Genomic DNA, 22384 nt, shown 5'->3' with positions numbered 1-22384 from the left:
TTCACATATAATCCACCTCTTTTTATTCAGGTCTTTGATTTGGGAAACTGCCCAGTACCACGATATCTAGACAAAATTCTTCTAAATCCTTGAGTGCCTTCTTGATGTCTTCTCCCTCAAAATGGCCTGAACATTCGACAAAGAATACATAATGCCATGGACGTTGTCCACTAGGACGTGAGTCAATCTTGAACAAATTCAGCCCGTAATCCTTGAACACCTTGAGTCCATCACACAATGCACCTGGTTGACGGTGATCTACAGTGAACGTGATGAGCGTGTGGTCGTCGTTGGTGGGTGAATCACTGGCAGCACCGATGAGCAAGAAACGAGTGGTGTTGGCTATGTGCTGTATGAGTTGGCCTGATATAATCGTTAATGCAGCCTCGAACTTACCTGCGAGATCCTCAATGTTGGCCTCAACGATCTCCAAGCCGTACAATTCAGCACAGATTTCACTACAAACAGCAGCAGCGCCTGTCTCTAGCGCTGCCTTTTCTGCTGCTTCAGCTGTTGATTTCACTGCGATGCGTTTGGTATTGGGGATATGTGCTGAAAGCCATTTTTGCGTTTGTCCTAATCCCTGAGGATGGCTGTACACTTTGGTGATCTTGTCTAGCTTACTGTTGGAGAGCAAGCATTGATGTACAGTCAAATATGTCTCTGCGCGCACTCTGACTGAGGTGTGAATAAAGTAATCGAGTGTCTCTACAACTGAGCCAAAGGTAGAATTTTCAAAGGGGACAATGCCATATGTTGTTTGACCCTTTTCAACGGCATCAAAGACATCTAAATAAAAGGATTAACATAGATACAACTTTACACTTCTGATACAGAACAACTTGCCATCAATTTGCTTTTGAGGAACATAGGCAACACTGTCGCCTAACCGTTTATATGCAGCTTGATGTGAGAAGGTGCCTGGTGGACCCAAGTATGCGATGGAAACGTCTTTTTGAAGCGCAATTGAAGCAGACATGATCTGATTTATCTGTGAGATATTGAACCAAATGGGCTGACAGATCGCTCCGTCCACTTACCTCTCTAAAGATGGCATGCAATGAATCATCGTTCAAGGGACCAGAATTTAGGCGGGTCAGCTAAGGAAATGTGAATGGATGACACTCCACCTTTGGATAGATCAATTACCTTTTTGTAAATCTCCTTTTCACGGCCAGGTCTGAATACTTGAACATCGACTTCGGCTGTCTCGTCAGCCCCACTGTACAGGGATCAATACATGACAGATGAAGACAGACAGGATGACTTACGTGTCCTTTCTCTTTGCAGCACCTATGTCTAATGAAACACGAGCACGCTCATTGAGGATATTTACAAGTGTCGTATCCAATGAGTCAATCTTTTGTCTAAGAGCTGGTAAGTCACTCATGATATCGATGTATGCTGTAAAGAAACAAAATGTATTAAGCAGAATCTCCTTAAGCTTTTTAAAACAGCAGCATGTCGCTCCTAAGGATGTAAAGGCGTTATGCAATTGAATATCCGGGGCATCCTGAGCCAATGGATGCCTATGATTCACAGTTTTGGTAACTGAGACCTGTCAAAATGCTGATTGTCTTTATTCATAAATAGCTTATACATTGACCTTGCGAGCAAGTTCACTCATCATGCCTAGCAGGTCTTGAATGGTGAATTCCAGATGAGCCCCGGCATCAGGATAGCACTTGTTGATCAAGTCTTCCATCTTTTCATGCTGGCGAATAAACTCTTCCTGGATACCACGCCATACCACCTGCAATAAACCTTCTTCCTCTGAAAAATGCTTGTCCACACGCTTGTACAGCTGTTCCAGTGATTTCTTGATTTCCTTGGGAGGATACATCATAATGACTCGACGCAATTGAGTCTTGTTGTAGTTCATGTGGAAGGAGACTTCTTCAGGTGTGCTGGTATGTGTCATTTGCTCAACACCCTCAAAAAACTCGAGTAGTTTGCCCAAAGGACGGCGAATGATGACTTTGATGTATGCATTCAGACTGTTGTCGTATTGCGTTTTGGCATGTTTGATCCACTTTTCTAATACATGGAGCTTGTTTGTGCGCAATGTGTGGTACATATGATGCATGTTTTCTGTGTCATCAAGTTGGAGTCAGTTATCTGCTAGCAGCTTTTAGAAACACTACATACCAATGTACATAATGGTGGCATTCAGTTGCTCTTTATCATCACCAGTTTGATCACTTTCACGAGCTATACTGTCTAAACTTCCCATCATGGCTTGAATAATCTTTTCATAGGCTTCACTAACCGTAACACGAGTTTCTGATTCAGGCTGCACATTGACAGCTGCCATTTCCATACGCATGGCAAACACAGGGAATGTGCGGAAGAAGGATAAGATGCCTTTTCGTTTCTTGGAACTCACTTTGGTTTCTTCAATGATGCGCACTTGATCCGCCTACATACTATCAGTCAGACGTGCGTTGTCGAATGGCCCAGAGACCACTTACAATGAAGCTCTCAAACATCTTTGTCAATCTCTGTAATATAGATTTGCACAGACGCAAGGTGAATTCCTGATCTGAGCCATCCCATTTTTCTTGCTGAAATTCTACTGCTCCCAGCATGCTGACAGCTTGTCTATTATATCGCCATGTGTTGGTACTCAAAACATGCTAGCTGATTTGAGGTACTTACGTAGGATCACTCTTTACACCGTATTCCAACAGACCCACAAGATTTGGCTCTAGCGTCTCAAAGATGATTTCCATCCATGTGCTACGCATACGGTATGAGTACATGAAACCACATAAAGCACTGGCTAAGTGGTACTTACAGAATTTTTTTAGAGACCTTGACATCTCTGATTTTATCTCTTCGACTGTACAGATCTGATTTGTTGGGCACTTGTGAGTACACCATACCTCTCTCCAAGAAAGATCTTGACCCGTTTAATGTCTGTTCAAACAAATCACTCATGTAATTTTGCTCTCTACAAACTAGCATTACTGCTTGGCTGATCATTTGAGCAAAGGCCTGGATTGAATCGATGTTAGAGGGTGTGTCCAGGTAGCGTATCGTTTGAAAACTTACATCGTCAGCAGCCTTTTCATCCTCATCTACACTAGCACGTCCGCTACCGTTGTTAAAACTGCCTCCAATCACACCTTCTACTGAACCACGAAGCATGTGTCTGTATCGATGAGGTTTGGAATCATCACCTCTCAAGTTGGGAGCATAAGCGAGAGCTCTTGCAGGACGAGATTCTTCGGGCTTGAAGACTAGCACACACACACGCACACACACATTGAGTCTAAGTGGCATCGGTAATACACACATGTACTTACTGTATTCAAGTTCATCAACGTCTCTTTTGCGCAGAGTAGCATAATAAGCGCGAGTACTCTCAATCAAATCACGAACATCCCGGTCATATAAAGGCGCCATGGCTTGCGCATAGCACTAGATTCAGATTGATTAGCGTTCACATCATTCATAGATTACAAGTAGCAATTTTACTCTTTGCAGTTCATTATACATTCTTGGCTCCATCTCCTTCTCCCATAGATTGAATCCTTGGTATTTGATCAGCTTGTCTTCAATAGGTTCATGAGGCTGAGCGATGATTGCTGTGCCTCCTTTCCTGGTATCTACCGGCGAAGCTCTCGTTTTGTAATCAAAGTACTGTTTGGCTTGATATTCAAACTGTTCCTTCAAAAACTTGAAGATTCTCTCGCTAAACTTGTTGCCGTGTATGTTGTAAGTCTCTAATCGTTGCTGAACAGCAGCCATGTCTTGCAGTCCGTCGCCTAGTTTGGTCTTGATGACTTTTTGCAGCATTTCAGCAGACTCTTGGATGCGAATCACATCATCGACTGTGTCCATGGGGTCATTTTGAAGGCTGTCAAGACAACGCCTGGGTATAGAGATGGCTGTCTACTTGAAAGCATTAGAAACTACCGCATCACACACTTGTTAGATATTACCAATAAACCATCCAATTCATTAATCAAAGCATGCTGATTCGAATTCAATATTTGAAGCGCTTTGTTTTGTGTCTCAATTTCACGAATATCATCACCCATACTCTAGAACAGTATACAAAAGAGAGAGAAAAGGATGCGTTTAATTATACATTGAAAGAAAAGAAAAAAAAATGCCTAAAGGATGAACATATGTAACAATGCATGAATGTGTGGGGGAGGAGGGAGAGGAGGGGAAGAAGAAGCTTAAGCACTTTTTGCTTTCTGATCACTTACGTTGAGCTCTGCGCCATAAAGCGACAACCAACTTTCCATACTATCGAGCTCCTCTAACGACTTATCAATGTGTTCTACAATGGAGCGAACTCGTTCGTCTGATTGGATCATGGCATGCACATTGGCCTATACAAAGGTCATGTCAATAGCTGACTCTCGAGTCCCACGTTGTGTTCCCACTTACTGCTTCCAATGCGTGTAATTCACCCAGTAGTCTTTTTTCCAATGCTGCTGCATTACCGCTTGCCTTCCAATTGAAGTCTGTCAACAACTCTTCTACATTCATCAAAGAAGCCTGCTCTGCCATCTTTTCTTGAATCTCCTCGGCCTTCTTTTGACGCTGCTTTTCCTCTTGAGCTCGTCTCTCCATTCTATCACGCTCTCGCTTGGCTTCTCGGACACGATCTCTTTCTTTACGATCATTGCGCTGCTGCTGCTGCTGTTCAGAGGCATTGTACCTGTTATGAGTATCTTCACGAGATGCTTTGAGTTGGAAGTTAGATGATACTTAGGCACACATCACAAATTATAACATTACCTGACTGAATTGCAGTTTGGGGTGGCGGGGAAGCTCTTACAGCGGGCTGTTGCTTGGGCATGCTGGTCTTGACGGGAGATTGTGCGTAACTGGATGGCTGTGGAGAAGAAGGCATAGGCTGCTCATGTTGACGCTGTTGCTGAGGAGGCGGGGGTGTTGACTGAGCAGGAGGTTGAGATGGGGCAAATGCAGCTTTAGGGGAAGTTGGACGTTGATTCTCAGACATGGCACTGACGGATCGAGCAGACATTGGCAGACTATTGTTGTGATAATTGTATCCAGTGCTTGTGGAAGGCGATGGAGGATACGAATTGTCATGCGCAACAGGAGATTGAGTCATTAGATGGTTGTCCACATTGCTGTCAGAAATGTTGGTGGTTATTGTGTTGGTGGATCCCATGGAGGGTGCAGATGGATCAGCCAGGACTAAGCGAGTCATTCAATACAATGGTCGGGAAACATTCAACATGAGACACTTACAGCGAATGATACGAGCTTCATCAATGTTGACCAACTTTGGCATGCGAGCTGCTGAACGTCTACAAGACTGTGAATGGTGTGAGTCAAAGTCAATCAGTCTGTATAGGTGCTCTTACGTCGATCAAGAAGGCTAAAAATATCATCTTATCTCTGCCTCGCTCAACGGCCCACAAGTAGGTCTTGTTGAGTGTAATAGAAAATTGATGAGCCTACAGGAAGCGTAAGATGTCAAGCAGCTGGTATATATATATATATATGATATGAAGCTTACATCCACAATCTGAATTTGCTTGATATCATCCAGAGACCATGCTTTGCTGATGCTGAAGGTGCCATTTTGGTTTCTCTTGACCTTCAAGAGTCGTATAGCGCTCTTTTTTTCTATCAAAATACATACTCAAATTAGCAACAGTATTATACCTGATCAAGAACATTGTATAATTACGGGTTAAGCATAGATAACGAGGGGTTCCCTTGATGTCTTTGCTCGTCTCTGAAGATTGGATATCCTTGTATGTTTTAACGTGAACTATTAGCTTTTCCTGAGAGCCTACATGTGGGTGAGATGAGCGGATGTTTTAGATGTGTATCTTTCCAACTTACTTGGAGGAAACAAGCTTGAGATAAGTGCTTGTCTTATACCGTCAGACATGTTACTATAGTGTGTTGTTCGAGAGAAAAGAAAGAGAAGAAAAGCGCACTTTATGAAGAATACACACAACTCTTGTATGTGCAACATTTGGCGCCGTTCAAATTGACATAGTGCGTGTCAAAGTTCATGTGTGCTAGAAGATGAGCAACATTTTATAATAGGAATATCTGCGCATGAACCTCACAAGATAACAGCTTCCAGAGTCTACTTAAAGAGATATTTTGGCTATCTTAATATCCCATGAACGATTCTGCTTGCTACTGCACTATTCTTTGCGTTGAAATCTTAACGATGTGTATTAATATAATATTTATAGTATATGACGGCAAGGATCTATTTGTTGAACGGTATTCCGCAGGCTCCTAATATTGCGTTGAAATGAGGAGGCAATTGCATCGTGCGGCTGGCAGTTTCACTACCCAGATGGCCATTTTCTGTTGGTTCGTGGAGCACCATAATTGACAGCCTTGCTAATACTGGGTTAAGGAACGGATTGCAAAGCGATTTGTTTCGTAGACATACGTTGCCACTAGGCTAACGAAGCAATCCTATGGGAGTTGCCAATAAATTTACTTCAATATTGTACAAATACCTATTAATCGGTCCTACATGAAGAATTTAGTAGTGATGGGATAAAAGAGCATTTCCCACAAAAATAAATGAAGGTAATATCAGCATGATGACTAGGGCCGTCAGGAAACGATATGATTGCAAGTATCATTACCACCGCAAGATGAGCCATTTTGTCGAGGCAGGAATAGCCTCCAAGTCTAACAACACTGAGCTGGGCTGTTTGTTTCGTGTCTTTTTGATCCCTCAGCAAGAAAGAAACTTTGTCGCTTTTCAGCCAAGCCTCGGTCTTCCAATTTCGAATACAATACCATGCAATACCTGACAACGTTAATACATTACCATACGCAAATTTCTTTGAAAGTAAAGAACATATAAAAAGGAAATAAAATCCTTCCTGGTGAGAATGACTATGCAATCATTTGCGCACATTGCATGGGAATGTCCAATGAAACTAATGCAATAATCATATAATATATTGATATGATTTACACACTTTGTTTTCTTTTCGAAAATTCAAAGAATTGGGTGTGCTGGACAAGACGAATAGACTACTGGCGAAGCTGGCAATGGGAAGGGGGTTTGGGGAAGGGCTTGGCCCCCCTATCAAAGACATAACGCATCTAATTCAACATTTGGTAACATTGACCTATAGAAGGGGTTTACCGTAGCAAAACAAAAGTGCGAAACCATGGTAACTAAGCATCTATTTCAACATTTGATAACATTAATCTATATGAAGTCGTTACCGTAGCGAAGCGAAGGCGCAAAACCACAGTATTCAAGCAGCAAATTTGGTTTCTTATATTCATTATTAATAAGTTTACCCACAACATAACGCATGAATTAGCTTTACCAAAATCAATCTGCCTCCTATTCGATTTGGAAGGTGCACAGGCTGCAGAGCTGGCCTTCAGAAGATTTCAGCTACCAAAGATGAGATTCATGCCTTGTAAATATAAGCCATAAAGCAAAAACATGACCAAATTGGACAGTTTCAAGCCTTCATATCTTGACATAGAGACCTTTCTGAGCCGCTGGAATGACGCCAAACAATTGTACTCGAGTAGTAGTAACTTCCTGACACCTTTGCTCAACTTTTTGAAGACCCAAAAAAAACATGGCCAAAAATTGACCGAAAACCATGAGGTACCCCCTCATGGTTTTCATCGAAATTCAAACGATCGCGTTTTTCGCCTTGAAAATGAAGTCTTTTACTATGGTATATATTGAATCAAAATGTTTCTCTCAATCTAAAGTAACTCCTGGAACTCTGTTTTTGAAGCCTTTGTATGCAAAATCTCGACATTTTCGCTAAAAACCTCATTTCATATCTTACCAAATTGCTCAACAATTTCATTCAAAATACCTATTACAATTAGCACCATTGGAAGCGCCTTGAAAAGCACTGCAAGAATGTACTAGGAAACATTTTTTTTTTTTTTTTGTAGGGGAGTCGAGCTCCAGGTTTTATTTAAAGTCCTTAAAATGTCATACTGAGGGAAAGAAAAGACTGCTGGTGGACCCAATGTCTGCAAAGAAGGGGAATAAGATATTTTTGAATTAAGTTGGGAAAGAAATCTACTACTAATAAGGTGCGACACCTAGAGCCAAAACAGTCTTGCGGAAATCGTCAAAATATAGATAATGGATAGAGTACAAAACACCAAACGAGGACATCAGTACTACTTCAAAAAATCAAACAACTTGCGTTCACCAGGATTTGAACCGGGATCCTCCCGTTGGCATACGGGAGTTCTACCACTTCGCCCTACCACCAGGGACGTACTAGGAAACATTGGATGATCATTACAGTTTATATAGTCGAATATCATGAAATATTTCAATCAAGTCGAAAAAAGGACAAAAGTTGACCAATCTTGAGCAGAAAAAAATAAGCTGAGTTTGAATCAATTTTGGCGGACGTTGCTGCTGCTGGCTGATCCAAATACCTTTCTGATCATGACAATGTTGATGACAAGAATGATTGCGATGCTGATTAAATTGGGGCCATGAATTTGAAAGGACAATTGATTAGTACGAACACATTCTGGGGAGTTTTGCCTGATAAAGGAGTCTTTTGCAATGAGAATATCTCAAAAAAGTCGCTGTAGATCTTACACAAGTCCTGTATTCTCGCATGATCAGCTTTATGCAGCCATCTTATTAAAATTATCAGCAACAGCGAATGACATTACAATTCTACTATCAGAAAATGGAAATTGTGGTATACAAATGCTGAATTTTCTCTCATATCGTCTCAATAATAGGCTTCGTTTGGTATCAATGTAAGCAAAAAGGATGCTGAGGGAGATACCTCCTCTCCTTCTTCTCCTGGATCTGATATAACCTTTTTTAATAATAATTGATTATTTAAAATCTACTTGATATACCAAAATGTCTTTGGCGAAAACCCGCAGGGCAACGCCGACATTGAGTGTAGCGAGATAGATCGACTAGTAATTATATACTTCACAGTTACTGTAATAATGACGTCTGACTGAGAGTGAGGTTCGCAAAGTTGTTAATGAATTCCATGGATAGATTGTACAAGCAATTGGTGATACAGCTCTTCTTCGATGGTAAATTCAGATTTCCAGCGGGCTCTCTTTTATGCTAAGCGAAATAGTGAGAACCTTTAAGTTGTTTGGTATACTCATCGAACTTACCAGTGCATTCGCTATTGGGTATAAACTTTTCATCTGGGGAGACATGGTGCACTTTTCTCTTGGCTCTTGCATTTGAAGATGAGGTAGAGAACATGTAAAAGACGTCATTCATTCCAAAATGCCTCCAAGGACTTTCATTTACAAGCAACTAGAACGATGCTTACCTCAACTTAAATGATCGTCAGCTCGCCTTACCGACTCTTGACATTTCATATTTGATTTTTATTGAAACGCCCCACTGCAAACGTCGCCTGAGCTTCCAACCATTGCATACGAGACAATAGTATAATACGATATGATTAAACGGTTTATTTCATGTAAATTTATCCAATAACGTAATCCTCTGCAGTCATTAGAATCTCCTTTGAGTAGGGAGCTTCAGAGTTATTCTCAACATTGGAGATGCTCAAGACATCGACACCGCAAATCAACTTTTCACTCATAAATGAAACCACAACAGGGAAGAAACTGTTGGCATCATCACCAGGAATACTGCATTCCAAAAGACCAGATTTGTTGGAACTGTTGATGACAGGAAGTTGCCATTCAAGTACTCTTCTGGCACGATCAACAAAGTAGGATCCATCTGCTTGAGTCACATCAGCAGTGGGTTCAGCACTATAAGCTATTAGTCGCTTGTAAATAGTAGTGTATAGCAGGTTACTTACGGTAAAGGAATAGAGATGACCACATCTCGTAATTCTAAATCATCGTTCTCCAATTCATACTCTACATTGACATCACATGTACCGTTTCCAGCGGGGGATGGCCAACATGTAACTGAAAAAAATCTCGATTAGTCTTGCATTAATAGCTAGCCTTTTCAAGCATGCTTACTAGTCAAAGGAACAGCTGTTTCGTCTCTTGTAGATAGCTTCCATCTAACAACTTCCAAGTTTTGATTAGCTGGAAAGGGTCGCGATAAATCTCTCATTTGGACAATATGTTGGTCTTTCCATGCGTTCTTGTCTACGTTGGGATGAGTTTTGAATTGAATAGAAGCATCATCACTGGCTCTGAGCGCAAGGCTGATACGTGCGCTAGAGGGATCAGCAATTTTCAGTGTCAAGACACCTCTCACTTCCATTTGTTCTAATCCACCGTCCTTGTTGGCAGCAACAGACACACGTTCCTCGATATCAATGTGAACACTATGCAGAAGTGATGAATATTTGCAATTTCTCCATAAATCATACAAACACACCTTTCTTGGTTGCTTTGAGCAGTCTTTTGATGATAAGAAGATGCGGTGTTCAATAAAGGTTCCTCGACATCAGGCTTGATAGCCTCGAAAAGATCAGCAGCCTTGGGTTTACGGCCCAATTGCATACCCTTTGCTTTGGATGTAGCAGATGGTGCGTTGCTGGAAGGTCTGCTGTAAGACGATGGTGATTCTCTCATAGATGGCATTGATTCTGATGAAGGAGAGTATCCACTTCCGCCACCACCGTAACCTCCCATCATGCTGCTGTTGCTAGAGTTGAAGTTACCCTGCATAAATCCTTGTCCACGCTTTTGAGCTTCCTTTCTTTGCATCTCGAATTGTTTAGCTCTTCTCTTGAGCTCTTCCTTGGCCTCTTGCTCCTTGTTCTATTTCGAAGTGCGTATGTGTGTCAATCGCCATAAGGTGTAATACTCAATGTCCACCTACCTTGGCAATAATTTCCTGAATTCTTTCTTCATGACTCTCCATTTCAATGGAACTCTTTACTTGAGACAAGTTGACATTCTCTCTGTAACCAACCGAGATGATTTCATCAAAGGCGCATAATAACTCGAAAGCGTTACGAAGAATACTCATTTCATCACAGGAGCGGCAGAGATCAGTAACAACACGAGCAAACAGATGAAGAGATTCGATATCTTGCAGAATGTTGGACTATATAGTCGTCAGGCTCTTCTGTTGGATATAGTTACTGCCAGTATAGCTTACCTGACGGTTGGTAATCAAAACCATAAACAATTCATCCAAAGGTTGATAGACAAAACGAACATGTTCAGTTTCAACTGTTGTATGTTGCTGGCCAGTACTGGTTAATTTGGGAAAAGAGGCCAAAAGACCTTCAATACGAGAACGTTGCATCTCATGGAACTGACGAGAGATAACAGCTTTGAAGAAGGGTTAGCTTTCTCTACTTGTTTCGAACAAAAGAGTGTAAATAAATACCTTTTCCACTCTTGGTGACAACGGCAGCGGCTAATACAACCTAATTTACAAAGATTTAGATGCTTGGCTTGACATTGAGAAAAGCCAAAATGTGTTTACCATGGTATTTTATATGCTAATTTCTAATAGAGAAAGAAAAGGTACTTGTTAATTTAGTTTGTAGAGTGACGCGAAGGTCCTCTCTCTCTCTCTCTCTCGCTTGCTTGCTCATCGCGCTGGCTCAATATGAATGGACCCACCCATATTCAATTCAAGTTACGACAGTGAGCATATTTGATCTCAAAAAGACAAGCAGTGAGCTTCTGCCAGATTATAGTAGCAAAGGTGTATTTATAGTATTTTATCTTTTGAGGTATTGCCTGTTAAAGTTTTATTTAAAACGTATCTAGACACAAGATGAAATGTAATATCACTGCTGCTCCAAGTTTGCACATCCTCAAATAACTCGCTGCATTTCGGACAGCTTTTCGCAACCGTTTAGCTCTTTTAAGAGGCGCAAAGGCTCATATAAGTGTATTTTATTCTCTAAAATGTAGGCAATTACTATAGCACGTAATACACTTCCTTGAGGTAGCTACAGTAAGCATCGATTGCTTCATACATTTGTAATGAGCATTTAAGCTGACAGTGAGTATTTCAAATTCCGCAAGGTAGGTTTATTTCCTTTTCAGATATTTAATTTTCGACCTCTTTGAGCTTGCAGAGCAAATTTGACTACATTAGTCGTATTTGCCGTACTCTTCGTCCTATACTTTTTTGAAGCATTTTTGAAGAAGCATCTAACGGTGCTATATACATCAAACTTTTTCACCAAAAGTACCATGTAATCATCAAAAATGTGAATATAAGATTTTGGCAAAAAAGTCAATGTTTCGTTTATGAAAGCCTTGATTAAACAGCTTAGGGTGTTGCATTGGGTTTCTAGAACCATTTTGATCTAATATACATCATAGGACAAAACGACGTTTTGGGGGGTGAAAAATGCGATCAATTGAATTTTAAGGATTTTGCCTTGCTAATACTCATGAAAAATTGAGGATTTTCATCAATCTGACGTGACCCAAAAAAATTTGAGATTAAGCATCAGCAAGTAGCTACAAGTCGAGAAACACTGTTTGGCACTACCCTGGTTGTCTAAAACAGCCTGTAACTCGAGCAATTAACACTTCAATATAGCCAAATGTTGCAGCGTTTGGGTATATTACCGTATGTAAAGGCACAGCCTTGGTGTATTGTAAGATTAGAAATGAGCCGTGTGTATTGTTGTATATGGGGAGCATCGTATTTGATCCAATTTGCTTCGTGTACCTTGATCTGAAAAGTTCCGTGGAGTGTGTATCATATAAAATTCTAGTGTAAATGCAGGTTGATACCTCATTTTTGTAATGTTGCCAATATGATGCATTGTATACTTGTATTCCTGCTGCATTATTGCTGTAATGTGCTTTAACCGTAATGTCTGGTGCTCTTATTGCTTAATGGTGTATCCATGATATACTTGCTTTCTTTGATTAATAGTCCTCAAGTGAATTATCATACATAATATCTTTCTTTCTTTCTTTACGGTATTGTGTCTTTAGTATGTTTCTTTGAAGCATACGTTTTTACGTTGATTAGATCTTGGACATCGCACCCGATTCCAAGACATACACTGTCTCATACGACATACCATAATGTAAAATATAAGGGTTGGAGCAAATTCTTGAAGGAAACACTCATACAAGATCAAAAATGCACTTTTATTAGTAATTCGATATATAATGCAACATAAAAAGAGTGTCTAAATGGGATTCTGGATACGAGCACGAAGTAATTGGTTGTTGTTTTGTTTGAAAGCAAGTTGTCTAGCAAAATCTTGCTTCTTGGCTGTCTCCTTGATTCCCTCTGCAGTTCTCTGGATCTCTTGTTCCTTTCCATCTGTGATAGCCAGATGGCGTTTTTCCTTTCTACGAAGTGTCTCTGGTTGGTCTTGTTGTTGCTGCTGTGCTTCATCGGCTTCAGAAACAAGTGTCTACCCGTGTGTGTGAATACACAGCTAAACCGTTTATTATCTCGTCTATATGCTTACCTTTCTAGCTTGGTTTCTCTTGTAATATTTGAGAAATTTACGATGACCCAGCTTCATTCCATTCTCCAGCACGAGTTCGTCTGAATTGACTTTATCCTCATCCACATCCATAGGCTCTGCCTCATCCTCTATGCCAAAATCGTAGAATTTAAGTAATTGCTCTGGATCCTCACTTTCATCGTATGCCATTTTACAATGTCCTCGATCCAACATGTGAGCACGAGCTGCTGCTGCAGATTGCCATTCCTTTCCACGACCATTACAATATAAGCATAACTTTTCCAGCTGGATCTTGTTGGACAAATACTTGATCAGTCCTTGGCTATCCTTAAGATATTCGATATCGGGTAAAAAGAAGCCATGAGCCTTGGACATGTGTTGGAGGTTGGTGTTGATGTCTTGGTTGCTTTGGTTACAGAACAAACAGTCAGTAAGAGGATCAGTCGGTTTTGCTTGTCTAGTAGGTGAAGTGGTATCATCCATCATTACAGTATCCTCTAGATCGTCTCTTTCCGCTTCCTCGTCAGCTTTTTGTTCTAATTCCAGGTGCTTTTTCGATTGAATGTGATTGTTGTAGCCATTTTCAGAGTAGTAGGATTTCCTGATCAAATGCTCATCAGCATCCCATGTATATCAGATCAAGTATAGCGACTTACTTGCAAAGAGGGCATTCATAAATCAGCCCTTGTTTTTCCTGTTCCTCCCTACCTTGCTGCTGCTGGGCTGTTATAGACGGTCCATGTCAGTAACTCTTCGCCATGCTCCTGCTTTGGATCCACTTACCAAGCACCTTTTGTGCAAATTGCTCAGCATTAACAGAGGACAAATTAGCAATCTTACGCTTCAGATTGTACTTGTGCCAGCTATCATCATGTTAGTCATATGAAGAGGTGTTCATCTATAGTATACTACACTTACTCGGTACGATAATGATTTCTTTGCTTTTCAGAGTTGGGGAAAGCTACCTGACATGAAAGGCATGTAAACATGGTACTTTTGGGTTCATTTGGCTTGGATTGATGCGTCTTGAAAGAAGGATTGAATTCACTGAGAATAGTAGACATTGTTGGATATAAAGAGAGAGAGAGAGAAAGGAGTATGGAAAATTTATCTTTGCTTTTCAATGACAAATCTTATGCAACACTAAATTCAAATTACGGTCACTTTAACAGTATTTGGCTTACAAATACATGCTTAGCAAGGCTTTACTACGCCATCTAATTGTACCTATCAGTAGCGCAGCTATATCGCGCTAAAGAGAATATGCAACAAATGAAGTAGAGTAGGAAATACCATTCATATTTAGCGGCATCCTCAGTAATAATGAGCAAGATTCATTTGAAAGAGTTCAGTGTTTATTTGGAGCGAGTTGATCAGGCAATGGTACTACTAACGATATCTCCAGATCCATGGCTAGAGCCTTGGTAACCTCTTGAAAATGATATAGCCTCATTAAACCATTCGTTACTCGAAAAGCCTAATATACCACTCAAAATGGTGCAAGTAGACACTACCAGAAACGAAACAATCCTCATCAATGCAACCCTGATAAACGAATTGCGGTCACTTTGAAAAACAACCTGCTAGTAGCTTACAAATACACTCCACTTTCATTTCAAGATTCTCTAGTTTACTACGCACGGGAATGTCAAAGCAACCACCAACAAACAACAACCATGCCAGCCAATTTGACGCTGATTTAGAGGCCATTGAAAATGCCATGAACAACATTATGCAAGGGGCATTCTCAACCATGTTTAGACAGCTGATTGACTCGAGCATATTTGAAGATGAAGAAAAGAGTGGATTTCCTGGAGCGAAGCAGATTGGCGATACAATTACCACCGTGTTTAATGGTAGAAACTTGGATAGTATGGTGCCTGCATCCACTGTAGTAGAGGAAGATGGCTATGGTGGAAGCGATTTCAAGCGATTAGCCAGAAAATCCAAAGAAAGTAGAGGTATCTCTACTACAGAAGAAACCCCAGTGGCAGCAGCATCAAGAGACATGGTGCCATCATCTTCAACAGCAACGACACCCTCACCAGCAGGATTGATATTCAATTTACTTTTCCAGCAACCACCCGCCGAGATATTCAACATAAACAGAGATGCACTTCCTGTAACGCATACTAACAGTAAGGATGCACCACCCTCTGAAGATAAGGTAAGCTGGAATTTGCTTGATTTAATCCATTTGATTCTAAACTCCTTTGCATTAGAATGGTGGTTGGTCATTCACATCCACAACTTCTCGAACTATATATCAACCGGATGGGACCCAGGAAACGACCATTACCAAGAAATCCAACGGTGTGACAGAAACGATCAAGCAGATACGTTATGCCGATGGCCGAACAGAGGAAAGCAGAGAGGAGAAGAGCTCTTTTTGGAATAGACTCTTTGGCAGTAACAAGTGATCGAAAGGGCTAAACATTTTTACCCTTCAATTTCTGTTGTTTAACCTTTATTTCTCATCAAGTAAGCAGAATCCCAAAATAGCAGTGTGCGCGTTCATTGAATGTTTCGTTTTAGCATATAAAAGCACACCCATCCTTTTCTTTTTTTTTCGCATTTCTTGTTTTCACACACACACACAAATAAACATGTTGGATAAATACGATCCCTCTACCTACAACCATCAATACGCTCAAATCAATGGCATACGTATGCATTATGTGGATGAAAACTCGTCTTCTTCAAAGGCCTTGTTGCTTATCCATGGTTGGCCTGATCTGTAAGTAATTTCAGCGTGTACTTGATTCAACTGTATACAAACCAACATGTTCATGTTGTCTATAGTTGGATTGGATGGAGAGAGCAAATCTCTTTCCTCGTAGAGCTCGGTTATCGTGTCATTGTGCCTTCTCTCCGTGGTTTTGGTGAAACAGTAAGTATTAGAATCAGATTGGAAGGTAAACCTTATTTACCCGTTTTGCATGAAAATTCAAGGATGGTCCTGCCGATCCTGCTGAATATGGCTTTGGCACTGTGTCGAAGGATTTAGCTGGTCTTTTAGATCATCTTAAGATTCCTACAATCACTGTCATCGGTCATGATTGGGGAGGAGCCGTTACATGGCGTTTTGGTCAATTCTACCCCGAGAGAGTCAGAGCTCTTGCTAGTTTCTGTACTCCCTACACAGCTCCTGCTCAACAAGATGTCACTTTAGAGCAAATTGTCCAAGTACTTCCCAACTTCAAATACCAACTGTACTTGGCCACACCTGAAGCTGAAAAGGACATCAATGAAAATGTGGGCAAATTCTTTCGTCGCATCTTCCGTCCTGTCGATGAAATGATCTCTCAACCCTTGATTGACCCCAAGACTGGTAAATTGGCTGAAGGTCGTGAAGACAGACCTCGCAGTGAAAAGATACCCGAGAAGGTGATGAATTATTACATTGAGTGGTATACCAAACAAGGTGCTCGTGGTGGTTTGAATTGGTACAAGCAAACACACAACAACTATGTTCAATGCAAGGATTTGGACCCCATTATTAAGAAACCTTCCATGATGGTCATTGCTGAACTCGATAGAGCTTTGCCTCCCTCCATGGCTGCCAAGATGCCTGAATTCATCCCTGGTGTAGAGATGCACCTTGTTCCTGGATCTGGTCATTGGATTCTCTGGGAGAAGCCTGAAGAGTGTAATCAATACTTGAAGGAGTTCCTCGCCAAGGTTGATCCTATCACCAATAACAAGTTGTAAATATTATCAAATAAAGCACATGATTACTATGGAGTAAGTTGATGTTGAGGAGAATACTGTCATCGAGAACAACAAGCCAGTAGCAAAGGGCACAGCTTCTCCCCATTCTGTGAAATTCATGAATGAGCTTCTTGATACCATGGACACGGACGGAGGCCTTATTGTAACGAATAATTACACTATTAATGAGTCGCATCTAACGATAACAGAGATTGAGCGTAGGGCTATAGAGCAATGTGCTTCCCTCGAGCAGTTTTGAGCAAAAAACTATCTCGAAGATTTGCGGATGCGTGTGACATTGTACGCCTCAGTGATGTTCATAGATTTTGTAGACAACCTGAACGCCAAATCGTTAATTGCTATAGAAAAAAAGCAATTCTGGTTAACTGCTTATTTTAATAGACATTCACTTGTGCCTAAAAAGCAATCAGATGAAGAAATCGACAAATTGAGAGTAATTTTTCGAGAAGCATGACAATTTCTAAAAGTCAGATGCAGCATACTGTATAACATTAGATACCACAGATATACGCAAGTAGCCATGATCTCATGTGCAAAAGTCGCCAGACACGCCTATTTGAAAAAAAAAAAGACCTCTGGTTGTTCATAAAGGTATGGCCCATCCATTCTCAATCAGTGTTCAGTTTATTTTTAGTTTTTGCAAGTTAGCCTACAAGGTCGATAAACTTTAGCAGAAAATGCCCGTGAGGCAGCTATTGGGAACCGGGATGAGTGTATATTTGTCCAAAAGATAGTCCATCAAGAAGTGTTTGTGGTCAAAATTGTATCTTGATGTTTGATCTCATCGAGTCAAGTTATTCAAAAAGCACTTCTTTAGTAAGGCCAATTCGCGTTGAAAGCACCACGTTTAGCCAACCAGTTTCGTAACAGCAACTAGGGTGGAGGACTTGCAGCCAACCCGTCAAAAGAGACAGCTTTCAAATTCTAGCGATGTTTGGCAGCACGGTACATCAACCCAATATCTGCTACTGACTGCAGGCCACACCACCTATCCACACAGCAATATCAAACACGAGCAGCTAGACCTACTGCTTGCAACAAGACGCGTTGATGTCGCTCTCCTTGCCACAAGTTCAGCCTGATATTGCTGTGGGTGATTCACGCGTATGCCCGCTACAGAACGTTTTCAAGACAGCACGCAGCTAGTCAATATATATATCTGAATATAAACTTGCTATCTTCTTACCTTTGTATGCTGATAAGAGAACTGTGATGTGAACCTACAATCAACCAGTCAAAAGAGACAGCTTTCAAATTCTAGCGATGTTTGGCAGCACGGTACATCAACCCAATATCTACTACTGACTGCAGGCCACACCACCTATCCACACAGCAATATCAAACACGAGCAGCTAGACCTACTGCTTGCAACAAGACGCGTTGATGTCGCTCTCCTTGCCACAAGTTCAGCCTGATATTGCTGTGGGTGATTCATGCGTATGCCCGCTACAGAACGTTTTCAAGACAGCACGAAGCTAGTCAATATATATATCTGAATATAAACTTGCTATCTTCTTACCTTTGTATGCTGATAAGAGAACTGTGATGTGAACCTACAATCAACCAGTCAAAAGAGACAGCTTTCAAATTCTAGCGATGTTTGGCAGCACGGTACATCAACCCAATATCTACTACTGACTGCAGGCCACACCACCTATCCACACAGCAATATCAAACACGAGCAGCTAGACCTACTGCTTGCAACAAGACGCGTTGATGTCGCTCTCCTTGCCACAAGTTCAGCCTGATATTGCTGTGGGTGATTCATGCGTATGCCCGCTACAGAACGTTTTCAAGACAGCACGCAGCTAGTCAATATATATATCTGAATATAAACTTGCTATCTTCTTACCTTTGTATGCTGATAAGAGAACTGTGATGTGAACCTACAATCAACCAGTCAAAAGAGACAGCTTTCAAATTCTAGCGATGTTTGGCAGCACGGTACATCAACCCAATATCTGCTACTGACTGCAGGCCACACCACCTATACACACAACAATATCAAACACGAGCAGCTAGACCTACTGCTTGCAACAAGACGCGTTGATGTCGCTCTCCTTGCCACAAGTTCAGTCTGATATTGGAGCATTAGATGAAATATAAAACAAGGAAAAACAGAATTATTATCAACTTTTTTTAAATTTTGAAACATACGTTTCTTGTCAGCATACGTCATCGAAAGCCCAAGATATGATTTGCTATTTGGCCAAGTCTCCAAAATATACTGAAAATATTTGGGAGTACAGAAGCGCATAGTATTATCCCTTTATCTTTACTATTCAATAAAAATGTACACCAATAAGTTAAATAAAAAACTTTTCAGGAACGCGAAAAACAGAGAACTCCTTTATGCAGAGGCTCAAGAGAAGGCAATTTTAGAACAGGTATAATCATTCATCGTTAATATGTCATTATAAAAGACTAATTGACAGACTTCAAATAGAGAAAAGCATTAATGGTAAACCTTTAACAGTTTTTTGAACTGATAATCTAGTTTCTCATCTATATTTTAAAGAGCAAGCAGAAGAAAACGAAAAAGAAACCAAAGCAAGTAGGTGCTGACGGATTAAACACTAACTGCCCTCACTGACACGCCTCTTTAGTTCAACGATGTGAAGTCTATGTTTAATTCAATAAGTCGCACAAAGCCTAGAAACTACAAGACTCTATACTACAAAACGTATCGTTTTTTTTTTTTTCTTGAAGAATACATTTCATTCTAACACGTACACTTGAAGACTATCAAGAAATCATATACTTGACATATCAGATACAAGCCCTGGCTCGCCCTTGATGCTGTTGTCACCAACCTTAAGAAATATTATTGTTGAATTCTCTAAGGGTCCTGAGTTCGACGAAAAAGAGCTTGACCACGTGATGAGGTATAATCTGAAAGTAACCGTTTGTTCAAAAAACTCATCCTTTTTTAGAGCAATAAAACAACAAATAGGGGATTACAATTATCTCTTAATCAGCTGGAAACTACTGTAAAGAAGAACAAAGACACTACTACTTGTGTCTCAATCCTTAAATTTCTGTAAGTATCTAAATGATTTGGCTGACTGCAAGTATGTACTGACTTTATTACGAGAATAGGATCAAAAAGCATCTAAAAGAAGCCTACCTTTTCGAAAGCTCACTGATCAAGTCTTATTCTGAATGTGATTATGTTGTCAAATTCTGGGGACCATTGGTTGAAAAAGCGTTCAAAAATTCCTCCATCATCCCCCATTGGTAATATACTACTTTGTTGCATTTTACGTGCCCTGTGTTCTCATTCAACAACTCTTTATCTTAGGGGCGATACGATCCCTGGATCTTTACTTTCGTTAGGGGTAAAGATGAAGATGGACCTCAGATTAATAGCAATCAGCAACTCTAAACTTCAAGACCATGGCTACGGTGAAGTTGCGAAAGAATGTTCAACACCCAAATACTTCAAAGACAAAAGAAAGACTGTTGTAGCTTCAAAAGCCTTGCTCAACTCGGTGATAAACAAGAACGCAATCAATCAAGAAAAAGACGATGTCTACATTCCCTACCTCATTGCTATGGGTTTTGAAATGCACTTATGTGTCGTATTTTTAAAATCTAATAACCTCTATATTACCAAGAAGGTTAAATCAATAACCTTTCCCTCAAACCTGAATAGCTTTGCTGAAGAATCAACTGAAGTCGCAAAAGGTCTTTTGGATCTCGTGGTAAGTGGAAAAAATAATAACAATAATAATAATATTGTTAACAATGCTTTTGTAGGCTATATGTGAAGCGATAAAAAAGCAAGCTTGTAGAGGAAAAAAACGAAAAGGCATTGACGATTGTATAAGTAATATCACAGTAAAACAAAAAGAAAATGGTACCAGCAAGGTTGTCTGGGACAATGTAGAAGAGGATGAATTGGAAGACGAGGTCAACGATGATGAAGATGACGACGATGATGAAGAGGACGACGATGATGAAGAGGACGACGATGATGAAGAGGACGACGATGATGAAGAGGACGACGTTAATGATGAAAATGACGAGGAGGATAACGATGATGGAGGCGACAATGATTAGTCTTTTTTTCTTATACTTTTTCTTTATCTCTTTCTCTTAAGCATACCCTTTGGTTGGATGGTTGGGTAGGGTTGGTAGTTTTTTTTTTCTATAAATAAGTAATAAATACACCTGCATTTTTTAAAGCAATACCATAATTAAATAAACTCTTAATCGTTATATGGCAAGCACAAATAAGGCTTTTACCGAGATAGTAATACCCAGGCTTTTTATAACAACGTGCCTTAGAAAGCTTTACTTTTAATCATATAACATACAAGCAGAGAATTTGGCTTTTCATTTCTGTTATCAATGAACTTAACAAGAACATAACGCATCAAAATTTGCATGAATTAGCTTTACCAAAATCAATCTGCCTCCTATTCGATTTGGAAGGTGCACAGGCTGCAGAGCTGGCCTTCAGAAGATTTCAGCTACCAAAGATGAGATTCATGCCTTGTAAATATAAGCCATAAAGCAAAAACATGACCAAATTGGACAGTTTCAAGCCTTCATATCTTGACATAGAGACCTTTCTGAGCCGCTGGAATGACGCCAAACAATTGTACTCGAGTAGTAGTAACTTCCTGACACCTTTGCTCAACTTTTTGAAGACCCAAAAAAAACATGGCCAAAAATTGACCGAAAACCATGAGGTACCCCCTCATGGTTTTCATCGAAATTCAAACGATCGCGTTTTTCGCCTTGAAAATGAAGTCTTTTACTATGGTATATATTGAATCAAAATGTTTCTCTCAATCTAAAGTAACTCCTGGAACTCTGTTTTTGAAGCCTTTGTATGCAAAATCTCGACATTTTCGCTAAAAACCTCATTTCATATCTTACCAAATTGCTCAGCAATTTCATTCAAAATACCTATTACAATTAGCACCATTGGAAGCGCCTTGAAAAGCACTGCAAGAATGTACTAGGAAACATTGGATGATCATTACAGCTTATATAGTCGAATATCATGAAATAGTTCAATCAAGTCGAAAAAAGGACAAAAGTTGACCAATCTTGAGCAGAAAAAAATAAGCTGAGATTGAATCAATTTTGGCAGACGTTGCTGCTGCTGGCTGATCCAAATACCTTTCTGATCATGACAATGTTGATGACAAGAATGATTGCGATGCTGATTAAATTGGGGCCATGAATTTGAAAGGACAATTGCTTAGCTTAAATACTTTTTTTCTTGTTTTTGTTGGCGGTTTTTCCCTATAAACATGTCTTTTGTGATGACAATC

The 22384-nt window shown here is 40.3% G+C and overlaps 7 protein-coding genes across 7 annotated transcripts; 3 read left to right on the top strand and 4 right to left on the bottom strand.

The window, feature by feature from the left end:
* Nucleotides 1–22: 22 nt before the first annotated feature.
* ATC70_009582 (uncharacterized protein) lies at nt 23–1390 on the bottom strand (the record flags this gene model as incomplete). Its single annotated transcript, XM_064828811.1, has 6 exons — nt 23–342; nt 397–789; nt 847–982; nt 1041–1100; nt 1150–1222; nt 1272–1390. 6 exons carry the CDS (start codon nt 1388–1390, stop codon nt 23–25), a joined length of 1101 nt encoding a protein of 366 aa, XP_064686013.1.
* A 204-nt stretch (nt 1391–1594) lies between these two features.
* ATC70_009581 (uncharacterized protein) lies at nt 1595–5890 on the bottom strand (the record flags this gene model as incomplete). Its single annotated transcript, XM_064828810.1, has 17 exons — nt 1595–2091; nt 2149–2419; nt 2472–2601; nt 2659–2739; nt 2798–2997; nt 3055–3242; nt 3309–3423; nt 3481–3897; nt 3948–4049; nt 4221–4346; nt 4405–4703; nt 4759–5184; nt 5239–5305; nt 5355–5447; nt 5510–5619; nt 5684–5788; nt 5842–5890. 17 exons carry the CDS (start codon nt 5888–5890, stop codon nt 1595–1597), a joined length of 3276 nt encoding a protein of 1091 aa, XP_064686012.1.
* Nucleotides 5891–9452: 3562 nt separating this feature from the next.
* Nucleotides 9453–11398, bottom strand: GNA1_2 (Glucosamine-phosphate N-acetyltransferase-like protein; the record flags this gene model as incomplete). The annotated part of the gene is made up of 8 exons (XM_064828809.1): nt 9453–9747; nt 9798–9909; nt 9967–10280; nt 10334–10719; nt 10781–11008; nt 11063–11238; nt 11297–11336; nt 11396–11398. The coding sequence occupies 8 exons, from the start codon at nt 11396–11398 to the stop codon at nt 9453–9455; spliced, it is 1554 nt and encodes a 517-aa protein (XP_064686011.1).
* Nucleotides 11399–13076: 1678 nt separating this feature from the next.
* GAT1_2 (Sodium- and chloride-dependent GABA transporter 1) lies at nt 13077–14428 on the bottom strand (the record flags this gene model as incomplete). Its single annotated transcript, XM_064828808.1, has 5 exons — nt 13077–13307; nt 13365–13965; nt 14021–14087; nt 14148–14227; nt 14283–14428. 5 exons carry the CDS (start codon nt 14426–14428, stop codon nt 13077–13079), a joined length of 1125 nt encoding a protein of 374 aa, XP_064686010.1.
* Nucleotides 14429–15009: 581 nt separating this feature from the next.
* HGT20_19 (Bifunctional purine biosynthesis protein PurH) lies at nt 15010–15784 on the top strand (the record flags this gene model as incomplete). The annotated part of the gene is made up of 2 exons (XM_064828807.1): nt 15010–15531; nt 15587–15784. The coding sequence occupies 2 exons, from the start codon at nt 15010–15012 to the stop codon at nt 15782–15784; spliced, it is 720 nt and encodes a 239-aa protein (XP_064686009.1).
* A 186-nt stretch (nt 15785–15970) lies between these two features.
* Nucleotides 15971–17075, top strand: ATC70_009577 (uncharacterized protein; the record flags this gene model as incomplete). The annotated part of the gene is made up of 3 exons (XM_064828806.1): nt 15971–16101; nt 16167–16254; nt 16317–17075. The coding sequence occupies 3 exons, from the start codon at nt 15971–15973 to the stop codon at nt 17073–17075; spliced, it is 978 nt and encodes a 325-aa protein (XP_064686008.1).
* A 2312-nt stretch (nt 17076–19387) lies between these two features.
* On the top strand, nt 19388–21158 carry KRE5_12 (killer toxin resistant protein; the record flags this gene model as incomplete). The annotated part of the gene is made up of 9 exons (XM_064828805.1): nt 19388–19483; nt 19543–19557; nt 19615–19650; nt 19703–19779; nt 19838–19981; nt 20050–20136; nt 20196–20333; nt 20398–20800; nt 20856–21158. The coding sequence occupies 9 exons, from the start codon at nt 19388–19390 to the stop codon at nt 21156–21158; spliced, it is 1299 nt and encodes a 432-aa protein (XP_064686007.1).
* Nucleotides 21159–22384: the final 1226 nt, after the last annotated feature.

This window comes from Mucor velutinosus, assembly GCF_035048745.1.
Source record: "Mucor velutinosus strain NIH1002 chromosome Unknown tig00001563, whole genome shotgun sequence".
Lineage (NCBI taxonomy): Eukaryota > Fungi > Mucoromycota > Mucoromycetes > Mucorales > Mucoraceae > Mucor > Mucor velutinosus.
This window is presented reverse-complemented; position numbering and strand designations above follow the sequence as displayed.